At 37.5% G+C, this 13,835-nt stretch overlaps 1 protein-coding gene across 1 annotated transcript in view; it reads right to left on the bottom strand.

Annotated features, from left to right (window-relative positions):
* The window catches only part of LOC134210995 (paramyosin, long form), an 80,317-nt gene extending 69,060 nt beyond the window's left edge, over window positions 1–11,257 (bottom strand). The window contains exons 1-2 of the mRNA XM_062687496.1: window positions 10,814–11,257; window positions 9,513–9,569 (exon numbers count right to left, since the gene is read on the bottom strand). Coding sequence (XP_062543480.1) covers window positions 9,513–9,569; window positions 10,814–10,933 — 177 coding nt within the window. The 5' untranslated portion in view covers window positions 10,934–11,257. The remainder of the gene's footprint in view (window positions 1–9,512; window positions 9,570–10,813) is intronic.
* Window positions 11,258–13,835: the final 2,578 nt, after the last annotated feature.

Genomic DNA, 13,835 nt, shown 5'->3' with positions numbered 1-13,835 from the left:
ATTTCAGATGGACATAATTATCAACTCAATCAATATGCATGTAAATAACTTCCCTTGGTTAAAAAATTTAAGTATTTTGAGAAGGAAAGTAAAATTTCAACTACTTGCTGGGAATTTTGATCCCTACGGCTAGTACGCTGCTGGAAAGTACTGTGCAAATAGATAGGACATGGAATGATCGCGGAATGATTTCGCTACTCAAATTCCGTGAGCAGTACAGAGCTGACAAGTAGAGAAAATTTCGTAACGCTAATAACGCCTGCTGTGTAAAGTAAAATGAGCTGTCATTTTTCCTTACGGAAAAATATTCCGTACCATTATTCCGTATACGGAAAAGTTTTTTTTATATATCTTTATTAGGGAGGCTTTCAATCGGAAAAGTTCTCCTATACTGAATCAGCTGTCATATTTACTTTGGTAATTTCATCAAATTTTCCGTAAAACCCTTTACGTATCAGCAGCGTACTAAGTTTCAAACATGACAGATCTGTATGAAAAGCAACACTTAATTTTATACACTTTTTTTATATTCTCTCGATGAAAATCTTTGCATTTGTTTCTGTATTACCTTCTAAGATATTTTTAACTACCGGGGATCATCACTTTGTATGCTTGTTCATAGCCAATTCTTTGTATTTGTGTCGGATTTTTTTTATGGCGATCCGAAGTATTCAGTATTTTTGAACCTGATTCGATTTTCATAACAGATCTAAAAGGTAGCACATGATACTGCTGAATATACAATCCTGTTGGCAAAACTGCAAAGGCTCGATGTACATTCAGTAAAGGGTGTTCTGAAAACTTGTTCAGCATAGGCTTGGAAAAACGTTATGTTGCATTGAAAATCGGTTACCGGAGTAGACTAGATCCACAGCCGGGGACTTGTTTCGTGCGACCGCACCGGCTTCGGGTAGTCGGGGCACTATTGAACCGGAAGCTATCTCCACCCGAAATCTTGGGATTGACCTCGTCACTCGTCCGGTCACCCGTTGAAGTGAGAAAGCGCTTAGGACTTTACTGCCGTAATCTGAAAAAGTGACGTATGCGCCATTTTACAACATACATGTTTTCCATTTTTCTGTTAAAGAGTACGATGAATACTACTCGTTAACATCATTTTTGAAAAATGGCATATACGTCACTTTGCCAGATTAAGGCAGTTTAGCTGATCTATGAAAATGGTGACCAGGTGAAATAGTAGTGTTGAAAACTTGATAATCCCCCAGAAGTAATACTGAAAGGTAGACCTGGGGTAATTATGGTGTTGGAGCCGAAGAAGAGTTGTGGGTAGGACCAGTTATGGCTGGAGTATTCCTGTGAGGCAACTACTAAACTCGTATGCTGGATTAGTGCATAAAGTGTTTTCCATGTAAAAAAAACATCTGCACGTTTCAAAATGACTAAAGAGTGCTCCTTAACATTAACTTGGTTCATGAACTTCAATGAACTTCGCCTTCATCAATCCTATCAGTAATTCCGGGAATCCGTTTTCGTGAATCAACTACCATAGCAGATCGATTGTATCATATGTGACATCAAGGTCGATGAATAGATGATGTGTAGGCGACCTTTCTGCATTATCTGACACACGGCGAACACCTAGTGTTGAGCATTCGAGCTTTTGTTAGTGCTCAATTAACGGTACTAAGGAATCTTGTGGTGACTATGAATCATAAGTGTGTCACTACATTGTTCCCTTACTATAAGAAATATACTGAAAATTAGACCTGTTTACCATTTGAAAAGTTTTCAAGATTCAAAGTGCCGCCCCTCTATTTCAATGAGTATCTTGAATTGAGTCTCTTGACCGATTTCAGTTAAATCCATAGAGTTTTAGGGTAGCATAAATTTTCAATATGTGCCCAATTCAATTTTTCCATGTAGAAGTATTGTTTTTGTTATTTGATCACTATTAGCAATGAATCAATATAAAAATATTCAATCCAGGCGTATTTTATATTTACGTATGGATTCATTATCGCTTGTTTTGGCGAAGAAGTTTTATTCAACAAAGAAGAACACGTAAAAACCATTGCAAATCATGAGTCGAATCTTGGACGGATCTTTGGGTAAAGGTTTGAAATGATAGACATTTCTTATGTCATCCATTCTGCAAATCAGCCAAAGAAAAAGTTTTCTCTTCCTTAAAAAAATGTTTCCGATCAATAATTTTACACCGTATGATCGATTTTCAGTAGAAAACAATCGTTTGATTATTTCTCGCTTAATTTAGAGATTAAGCATCCCAAGTAACATTTCAACTAACCCACTTTTACATGACAACCTTATGATGGTGATACTTTAAGAGTGAAATATGACCAAGTGGCCCTCTCTCGATAACCACTAAAAAGCGAAACTACCCGCAAAAAAGGAAATTTGGCTGCGGCATTGACAGCTGTAACTTTGAAAAAAAAAAAAAAAAGAAAAAAACACTTTGCGAACAAATAATAACAAAATGGATTGTTCACGGAAATCGGGAAATCGTATAGCATTCGAAATGAGGTGCGCGATCATTTTTATGGTGAAAGCTAGTAAAAAACTAAGATTGAACACCATGCGCTGGCAAAACAATGTGGTTCTGGGAAATATAATGAAAATTTTTATTACAAAAAATTATGGTGCTGAAAGCAAAACGATCGCCCGGTCACCGAAATTTTGTTCTGCTTTGTTCTGGTGAGTAAATTAATCAGAAAGTGAAAATTTGTTTCTTTTCCAGTCGTGAGCAGAGCGATCGGCCGGTATTCGAAATTTAGTTGGGGAAAGAGGGGCAATATGCCCTAGCTAAGCATAGACTGCTTTTATGCCTTAGCTATAACGATTTTCATGGGTGTTTCTAACTCACGCAACAGCTAAACAATATAGCTAGCTGATACCATGTGAAAATTAGGAAAAAATCTCAATCATATTGATAATATTCACATTTCAAAAAAGTGATGATATGTTGTTGCCGGAAAACTCATGAGGCAAAACCCCTTTTAGCCGGCAGCTCTTGAGGAACAACGTACCACGCGTCGGCGCATCAGCATTCTGGTATGGACAGTGAGTGGAGTCGCGAGTACATTGTAGGATAGTTCCACTGGGGCGTTTTGCCTCGCCGAAATGTTAGATGTTTCACCAAAATGTGGAAAATTTCAGTTTTTCCTACATTCCTATCTATTATTTTGACACTTTTTTCGCCTAATCTACATTATATCTCAAACATGGTAAATATAAGTGCATACCCGAAAGTCGTTTTGCCCCGGGGGACGTATTGGGGCCTCTTCCCCTTCTACTTTGTGCGGAAAGCAAAACGATCGGCCGGTCACCGAAATTTTGTTCTGCTTTGTTCTGGTGAGTAAATTAATCAGAAAGTGTAAATTTGTTTCTTGTCCAGTCGTGTTTCACCAGTAAGCAGAGCAATCGGCTGGTCATCGAAATTTAGTTCTGCTTTGTACTGAAAGCAAAACGATCGGCCGGTCAACGAAATTTTGTTCTGCGCAATATTGAACATTAAAACAAAAATAATTTTGTTCGATTTTTATTTCGAATTTCAGCAATTTAAAGCGAAGTTGAATGCAAAAACTTATGAAATAGAGCGTTGTTTTTGATAATTTCGCAGAAATTGGTGGAGTGTAGAATATTCTTTTGAAATAGATTGAAAAAAAAAATAGTCCTGCTATGATGCATATCTCTTTTTCAGTGAAATCGATCCTAAAGGCTTCCGATTACATACCGTAGACGAACTATTTTAGGAAAATTTGGACCCAAAGACAAACGAGGGAGAAGAAGCCAACTTATGGCAAAATATGAGCGCAGAAATTTCAAGGAAACATGAACAAAAAGAGTAAATCATACCAAAGTCGTGCAGAATTGCAATATTGAATGCCATCAAGATATGTGAACTTAATTCTGCCTAGCAACGAAAACTTGAAGTGGCGCAGAAGGCGCGGCAAGCTCTATTTTGTGAAAAACCATAATAGCTTCAATTTTGATGAGATGTACACTGCCCATGATCGCATATTTGTAACATTTGCATTTTGGTTGATTTTGTAAATCGTTTATCAATCCTCCCCACAAACTCAATCATTTCCAGCTTACCACAGATAAGCAAGATAGTAAAGCCTATTTTACTATTGTGGGATTAGATGCAGTAAATTGAGCTTTCTGAACGATTCACAGGCTTTTTACAAAATGAACAAAATTGCAGGTGTTACAAATATGCGATCATCAACTACCAGTTGCAAATGAGAGTGAAAAGCTCTAAATTTTCGCAAAATTGATTGTGAGCAGCTAATGCGTTTTTTGTCCGGTACGAACTGGAGTTGTGTGTATGACAGTGTGACTGTTCACAATATGGCTACTGTTTTTGTGATGTCGTCAACCAGTGGCTGAATGAGAATGTACCAATGAAGAAAAAGCGTGTCTCCCCTCCCTGGAGCACCCCTGGTCTCCGAATATTGAAGCGGAAGCGAAATCAATGGCAGCGATTTTTGCGGGCTCATCGGTCAGCCGCCTTTGCAAAAGAAAATTTCAAACGTGCTAGTGATGATTATAAAAAGACGAATGCTGCGCTCTATAAAGCGCATGTTCTAAGGGTACAATTTGGTTTACGAAGTGACCCAAAATCCTTCTGGGGCTTTGTTAATAGCAAACGATAACAAACCTCTGTGACATCTACGACAGCAAGGAAGCTAGAAGTTTATCAGGGGCGTGCGACTTTTTTGCAAAGCATTTTTCATCCGTTTTCCAGTCTGAATCATCGACTGACGTCGAAGCTGAGCTAGTTGCATCAAACATCCCGCTTGACGCTGTTGACATGGACACGTTTCAAATATCGCCGGCAATGATCGTTGATGCTGCAAAAAAGCTGAAATGTTCGTTTTCACCCGGCCCGGATGGCATTCCTGCTGTTGTGTTCCGTCGGTGTGCAAGAGCTGTGGCTGATCCACTTGCTTTTATCTTCAATCGTTCTTTCGAGCAAGGAATTTTCCCTGAGTGCTGGAAAATTTCTACCATGTTTCCAGTGCACAAAAGTGGCGACCGTCAAGATTAGGGTTTTAGTACCGGGAGTACCGGTACCGGAATTCCCGAGAGTACCGACCAATTTTCGGTACCGAGATACCGGTACTGGCCTAATGAAAGTACCGGTATTTTCGGTACTAAGCAAAAAGTTTTGGTTAAAACTTCCGGTGGTTAAAACCACATTATTTGAATGCAGCAGCTAGTAAGAAAGATATTCTTTTACTGAAATTTCAAACACAAACACAGGTAATAAACTATAGAAGACGATTGCCACTGCGGTTCCCTTTGTTATTATCCCCAAACATGTTGGGTACCTATCTGTCAAAACGTATTGATTTTTCCTTCGTTGACATTTAGTGCCCTATCCTTGCCAGCAAAAGATGTTTCGACAGCGACAATCAATTTGGACAAACGCCAGGTGTCCGATGACGTACCTCAAGACAATCAAACCACAACGACATCGTTACATCCCAAAAAATCGTCACACTTCATCAGTATTTTTCCAAATCGTCCCCGCTTGAGGCAAGAGTGTTCCTGTAAGTTCGATTACTGCACCAGGATTCGTAAAGATTGTAGGACAAGAGTTAACTTACAACGACTCAGAAAAAGCTGAAAGGAAAATACTGAAAAGGAAAATAATACTGCTTCATGATTCACTAGCAACAGTTCGCCCTACTTCTGTAGACTCAGAAAGAGCGTTCTCTGTTTCTGACAGCTTCGCTACTAAAATACGATCCCGTATGTCTGACGAAATACTGAATATGCTATGCGTTATGAAAGCATATTTCAAGGATAAGGTCAAGCCCCAAGACAAGTGTTGAATACATACAAAGCAATAAATAAAGTTTGAATCTTTACCATTAAATCCTGTCTTTCTATTGATTTTGATGATTTTGGAAAAAAAAATCTTCCAGTACCGGTATTTTCCCGGTACTCCCGGTACTGAGGGGTTCAGTACCGTAGTACCGGGGCTCGCCAAAAAGGGTCGGTACTTACAACCCTAGTCAAGCTGTCAAAAACTCCCGTGGAATAACGAGTCTTTCTGCGGCGTCAAAGCTCTTCGAAATTATTGCCAGCGGTCATATTCTACAAGCTGTAAAATTTCATATCTCGAACGAGCAACACGGATTTCTTCCTGGAAGGTCTGTAGTTCGTCAGTTCCTTCGGTCGAAAAGTTGTATCTTGATGGTTGACAATACTATTTGTGCGATTTGCACCTAGAACTGGTTGTCAAAATTAGTCGAAACCTTGGTGATGAAGTAATGATGATTATGAGGGTTTTTTAATTTCGAGTAAATCTTTTATCGCTGTGAGTATCGACGAGGATTAAGTCGGAGAATCACTTCGAAATGCTAGAGATAAGCGTAATCATGCACGGTGAGTCATTTATGGGACCATAACTAACTTTCTAGCTTGACTCACAAATCTGAGTTGATAAGAAGAAAATTTTTAGAAAAAAAATATAGAGAGTTTTGAGGGACTAGCCTGTTCTCCAGGCCTTAATTCCTTAGAAAACCTTTGTGTTGTAATTGCTCGTTACTTTTATACAAAAGGTAAACGATTCGTCAACATAAAGATGAAAAAAATTGTTTTCGTGAATGCTGGGAGCATTTCGAGCTGAACACTCTTGGAAAAATAATTCTGTCCATCAAACATTAAATATTTGAAGTAATTCTAAAGAAAGACTTTTACTGTCATCACAAAGTATTTTATCATGGAATTTTGGGATGGTTTTTGCTAAAATATGATCAAACATTGATGAAAAACTGAAGTGCTGCTATTTTTATTTCGCACCTTTTTTTGTGATTTTTGTAGCCTAAATGTAATTGGTCCGCCTTTATATCAATGTAGTGTACTGAAAAGTTGCGAATCAGAATTTACTTACATTTTGAACTGAAATTACCATCATCTGTTCATAATTTAAGAAAATATTAGTTAAAAACATGGTGGTGCTATTTTTATTTCGCTCAGTGTATCTTATCCTCGTTGTTCTGTGAAGCTTTCTTTTCTTTTGTTTTTATTAGCGAGCTCGTCTCGTCTGTGAAGCTTGATTTCCACCGCTCATGGAATGACCACACGGCAAAGATACCTATATGTAATGAGTCCATATAGGTACTTCCCCAAACAATATGTAAGTATATCTCCTCCACTTTAGCATCTCACGTTGCATCACATTCGATTTTGTGTTGACTGGGAGGTGAATAAATTCGATTTTGTGAAAGTCCATGCAAATGCTTTGAAACGGACGGCACGACGCTTTCACAGAACGTTTAAAAATATTGAGACGTTCTGAGGAATTGTTTTGGTTTGATCGGTGCATGAAATTTGTCCGGATGAATTAATCAGGCTTCTGCTAATTTACTCCTAGCGATTAAAAATCACTCAATTTTACGCACAAAATAAAGTGTAGCGGTTTTCAATTATTAACAAACTGTATCAAATATTTCTCGACCCATTAATCGAGGATATCCTTCATCATATGAGCGCATGATATGAATAGCTATGAATATTGTATTGTGCTTTTTATGAGCAAAGTACCACTAGACAGTCGGAAAGCCGCTTGGAGCGGTTCAGCAGAACTCCGACCAATTGTGAATGTTTGTTAAATAACAGTTTCTCGTGGTATTTTTCCAATACTGCTCTGGACTATGAGTCCCGTGGTCTGCTCATGAAATCAAACCTATTGTTCAAAGATATTTAATTCAAACGTATTTGTTCAATTATACATTCTTGTGCCTTGACTGCTGAAAAAAATCAAAATGTCATAGCTCATGCGCGAGCGATTCGAAAAAAACTAGAAAAACAAATGTGAAAGTTGTTTATTTCGATAATTAAAATTCTCTTAAATTATACTTCACTACAACTCAAACAAATAAAGAATGCATGATTGTAAAATTGGTTATTTTTTCGTAGATATTATTGCTATTGGGGTATTAAATAAGTTTGAAAGAATAGTAGAATCGTCTGCCTTTTTTTTAAGAAAGTATTTCAGAAGAGAAGGAAAAACTTATCGATCTTAGCTCAGGCGAAACTGGAATAAACCACTACAAGAAAGAGCAAATTGGGGAGAATAACTCTATCACAACTGTTGCATATTTTAAGTTTATAATTCCGGAGACGAGCCAGCCTTGGGCTGAAAGTCTCCTTAATAAAGATAATAATAAAAAAGTTTATATTTTTTGTTAAAAAGGGTCTTGTCCTGAAATCCTGCGATTTTAATGACAATTCCTCGTAAATTTGAATACCATAGCTCTTTGATCAATATTTTGAGTAACGGATGCTGGGAACTCCTTGCTTGATTTCTCTTTCATATTTCATTAATAAAGTGATAAAATAATACGTTTCACAGGAAAGAATAGGGTAGAGAGGTTTTGACCGAGCTCATTAGTTTCAGTTAAAGTTGATACTGTATCAGCGTATTTCTTCCACTCTGAATGTATTTCTTGAACATTTTTGACTGCTTCGACGTGTAACCATATTTTTTTAAAGTGGCGAATAATACCAACATATACACGGAAAATGTGATTAAATTTTCGTTTTCACAAAAACTGTACCGTGCCCAGAGATGAGCCACCCTAGGGCTGCAGCAAGTCTCTTTATTAAAGAAATAAAATAAACTGTACAAAGTATGTACTCGAACTTGAATTGCCTAACATGACTTTTTACATAAGTAAACAAGAAAAATGCACAAATTCAAAATGAGATGTTTTCATTACAGCAATCGAATAATAAATACAAATATCAAGACGGATGTTTCTTTGCCTTATCCGAGACTTTAACTCGCTTTTGACAAAATTCGTATAATATGCTATTTGTAAATAATATCAATATGAATGAGATATAATTTTGAGCACATTACTATTATTAGGAAAAAAATATTATTATTAAATTGTTATTTGCTACAATTTTGTGAATTTATAATATAATTAGAAAATTGACTTTTTTGTCATAAGGTACTGGAAGTATTCCTTTTACTTTGACATGTATATAGTAGACCTCTTCAAGTTTCCTTTACAAGCTTTTAATTGCTGTTTCACTCAGAATTCGTTGTTCTACAAAATTCTATAATTTATTATAATCATTGAAAATTTATTAAGTTAATCCCTTTTTCCAGGACATTTATAGCTTGTAGAGCTCAACAAAAACTTGATTATTTTCGGATTTATACCTCTTTTATTTTTTTTAGCTTGTAAATAGTCCAAATATGCTAAATCCATTTGAGCCACCTTGAAATTTTATAAAAAATAGCTGAAAATTGGTTTAATTATTGATATTTTTTGAAAATAAGGTATAGTGAACCTTTAAATACGGCTAAGTTGGTTGGTATAAAATAACGAACATATAACACAAAATACTTGTACAAAAATGTTGTCTGAGCATTGTTGTAATCTTTTCTGAATTCTATATACAATTTAAAACAAATAAATCAACTCAATTTGATTTATATCTAGTTGTGCTAATGCTGAAATAACATCATCATAACGCTGTTCGTCGATATCTTTTGCACTTACCCTTTGGCGGAGGCTGCGCTCCGACTCCAGATCTTCCTGCAGCAGGCGGATTTTGTCCTGTAAGAGGAAGCAGAGACGAGATGGAAAACTTAGAAGATGGCGTGACTCATTTCACCGTAGCCGTCAGACGGCAGAATGGAATGCTGCACACAAACGGCCTCGCCACCAAGCGCTGACATTTGCCATTGCCGCCGTTATGAAACACCGTGCATTATTTTTCGCATCCCATATTTTTTCCGCACTGCTGCAACACACGACGCAATCCCAAGTCCCAAGTCACTCTTCACGTCTGCCAACAGTGCAGATTTTCTTCCTTTATGTGTGAGGCGGCGTTGTTGGTACATTTTCTTATTTCGTTTGTCACAGCCACAGTCACAATTCGTCATGATACGTTTCTTAATATTTTTTTCGACCGTCATTTGTGCTTTAGTCACACTGTTCACTGTCTCTTCGCCTTCTACCTTAATTTTCAGAGCCGCAATGCGTTCTTCTTCAACGGGGTTAGCACATTTTTTTCCACGATCATGATGATTTTCACAGTTTTTTCCTTCATTTACACACACATAATTGATTCGCTTTCGAAGGCGAGTTGGATCCGGCAAAAGTCAGAGTATTTTCACACCATGCTCAGGATTGCGCCGGTGTCAGCGGCTCTTGCGTTAAATCGGCTTATTTTTGGAGACTGGCAGCGTAGCTTAGTGTCTTTTGATATGTAGAGCGGGTGGATGCGACATGTAAAAGTATTTTCTATGGGTGAGAATGCGAGGGGTTTTCTTCTGGAAGATGGTTATTCACTATAAACATCGATACTAAAAATTCCCTTATTGATCACATCCATATATGTAGCTCACGGAAATAGGCACATTTTAGCGAGCTCCACCATATAGAAGGAGATAAGGATAAACTTGGCAATCGATGTACAAAGCACAGTCTCAAAACTATTTCAGGTGCGTTGAACGCTGGTCGTTGCCATTGATAATGAGAACGACAAGAATTGGTGATTCTCAAGCGTTACCCGAGACTGTAGGTTGGAATTCGCACTTTTGCCCGTGGTTGGGCCGGGATGTTTCTAAAGTTAGCGCACGAAAATATGCAACTGCAACGGGATGAGCGCTTGGCGCGGGACATTTATTTTGAAGTGACATTTCTACGGGAGGTGCAATGCTCTGAGATAATTGTCAAAAAGGTTTCTGTTGGAATGCGAATTCTTGAGGGATGTTATGTAACTGTTAGGTGCTAAGTGTATAAGCATGACGAGACGTTGTGCAGAAGTGTTGAAAAGTCTGTAACTGAAAACTCACCTCCAACCTGGACAGGGCGCTGAGATCAGCGCTGTACTCGATGCTGACATCGGCACTACCTCCTCCTGAGGATTTGTAGGTATATTTCGACGTTTTGGTAGTAACGGCAGACGACGACATTTTCGCTAATTATCTTCAACAGTTTTCACTGGCACTAAAAAAACAATTCCAGTACACGGTCACTGATCGATATCACTAGAGTTTAGAACGAGTTACGCTTCTCGATCCTTGACCGGAAGGCGCACGAGAAGGAAAAAACAACAACGAGAGAGACAACCACACAACCCCTAAAGGATCCTTTTTTTCCAGGAGTAATTCAATTTCACTTTCCACCGGCTGAGCTAGGGATCAATCCGATCAGAACACCGAATGAACCGACTGTTAGGAGCACACTATATGCCAAAGATTTCATAAATGTCGGAGCAAGGTTGGTGATCTACTGACTCGGTGCTGGCTCGCTGTGAGTTGGTGTGGAGGCGCGAGAATCAGAACTCGCAGAACGCCGTTCGGTCGCGTCACGTTTGTGTGGGAAAATCATAGAACCGCAGTGAAAGCCGTGCGTTCCTTCTTTAGACAGAGTAGTCTTTTGAATGGGAAAGGTGGGGCAATAAAAGGGCATACTTAACTAATTGAAACATTTTGTTGATTAAAGCTGAAACATGTGATACGAGAAAGCAAATTATTTGAAAATTGCCAGTAACAATCGGTAACGTATCTGTATGAACATTTTTGTATTGCTTGAAGAGTAATGTATTATTAAAATATAATATTGTTCCACATGGAGGTGATCATCTTGTAGACAATACAAACTTCTGTGTAGCGATAAGTAATTCTCATCATTACTTTTGAAGGATAAAAATAAAATAATAAACGTATCGTAATTAAATATCGTCAATTCCGGACAGTGTTGATTTGTAATTAATTTTTCCCGTCAATATTTTTATTCGGTCAATCGATTCTATTTAAAGTCAACTCTACCCTCTTTTTTTCAAAGAGTAAAATGAGCAGTGAATCAAATTGTTTGGAGCTGTTATTTTGAGTATTTTTGAGGTTTTGGCTTTTCGGTCTGTGGGTTTTTTAGAACAACCGTTTAAGATCTGTCCCAACGTTTCGGCAAATTGTTGTTGCCTTCATCAGGGGAACTGAGAGAAATAATGTATTTTTAAATTGTATCTAACAAGTATACATTTTTTTTGTCTGTTGTACTTACAAATCATGAATGTAGTTCTACGTCTATCGTCTTTGCTAAGGAGATTGTATTTTTAAAAGTTGGTAATGATTTCATTTTATTGAAAAATGTCCAAACTAGAATAGTTTTCGAAAATTTGCAATGAAACTGTATCACTACTGATTTTACTCCAACCATGTTTAAAATTAAAAAAAAAATGGAAAAGTGCTGTTCTTAACACTTGGTCTATCATTAGCCCGATTTAAACCAACATCAGGCCAACATAAGTTAACATCCTTCAGGCCAGTTCACACGTGTAGCACTTTTTCAGTTTTTGTTTTCGCTTTTAAAAATAGTTAGAGGCTTTTAAAAATGTGGGTTCTTTTGGAAAGCTGACCCTCGAGTCAAAAAATTGACTTAGACAATGAAAACGAGATACATTTTTGATCGGAGTTTTGTGCCGGAATTGTCAAGGGTATTAATTACGTAACGCAAAAAATAACAATTTTCAACCCCCTCCACCCTATGTAACATTTTTTGTATGAATCAATAAAATTTTATGTATGGATTGTCACACTTCTGCAACCCTCTCCCCCCTCTGAGCGTTACATAATTTAATGGATGCTCCTCAACTGACCTTTCCCGTCAAAAATTGTATCTCGTTTTGTTGTCTCAGTCGATTCTTTGCTTTTTTAAAGACAACTTCAATAAACTCAACCAAGAAACCCACATTTTTTGGAGCCTCTAATTATTTTTAAAATCGAAAACGAATACCGAAAAATTACTATACGTGTGAACCGGCCTGAAAAATTCACCCGCTGTTCGTTCAAAATCGGGCTAATGTTATGTCGAATTCTTTTTTAAACCTGGGTCAGTGCCAACCCGAACCCTGAATAAAAAAAACATTTTCAGTTCCATCTGTCATTGGATATGTTGGTGTGTTTTTTTGATTCGAAACATATGATCCAGGACATCCAGTGCAGTGCACTGGCAGTGCATTGGCCTTGACTAATCAGATCATGAAAAATAAAAATGTTAAGTGCGTTAACTAATTTTTGCGGATAGTAGAATTTACTTTTGGGCGGATATATGTATTCAGTTATATTTTGTTATAATCCCGTGCTCATTTTTATACCAAGAATTCCGTATAGAATTTATGTAAAGGAAATTTTCTATTCTACAAGATGATGATGATGATGATGATACTACCATCTATTGTAGCAAGGCACCTGCCGATAGCACTGGCCATATCTGACAAACGATTTGATCATGATTATATTATTGTTTGTATTTCATCAAACTCCTGTATGAAGGGCCAAAAATGGGTGGGGTGGTTCCATAAGCAGATACACTTATGCGAATCCACGGGATGAATAGAGAATCTCCTTCCAGAAGAAAGTTCGTACATACAATATTATTATCTAGCCCTCGTTTCCCAGATTGACCCAATAGATGGGGAGAAGAGCCCGCCCTTTATCCACGAGATGTTAACAACAGGAAGTTGGCGATTCCACTCTTCCTATCCAAATCGCTTCAATCGGGTGCCCTGATGGTTATTTTTTATATGGTATATAATCATATAGTTTCAATATAATTTAGCAAATATATGTATATAATGGAATTCTCTCACCAAGGTTCAATTTGCATGTCCTGGATGAGGGAGGACCTTTCTTCAACACCAGCTAGTTTTTGATTAATGCTGTCTTCAGAGATACCAATAGTTCGTCATAAAATGCCCTGGTTTAAATCAGGGAATATTCATCCTTCTGGTTCACAGATTGTAAAATACACTTCTTGATTTCTGAAAAGATGAAACAAAAAGAAGGATGGCAGTATCATACATAATAACATGAG

This window comes from Armigeres subalbatus, chromosome 2 (assembly GCF_024139115.2).
Source record: "Armigeres subalbatus isolate Guangzhou_Male chromosome 2, GZ_Asu_2, whole genome shotgun sequence".
Taxonomy (NCBI): Eukaryota; Metazoa; Arthropoda; class Insecta; order Diptera; family Culicidae; genus Armigeres; species Armigeres subalbatus.
The sequence above is the reverse complement of the archived record's forward strand: the minus strand, read 5'-3'. Positions and strand labels throughout refer to the sequence as shown.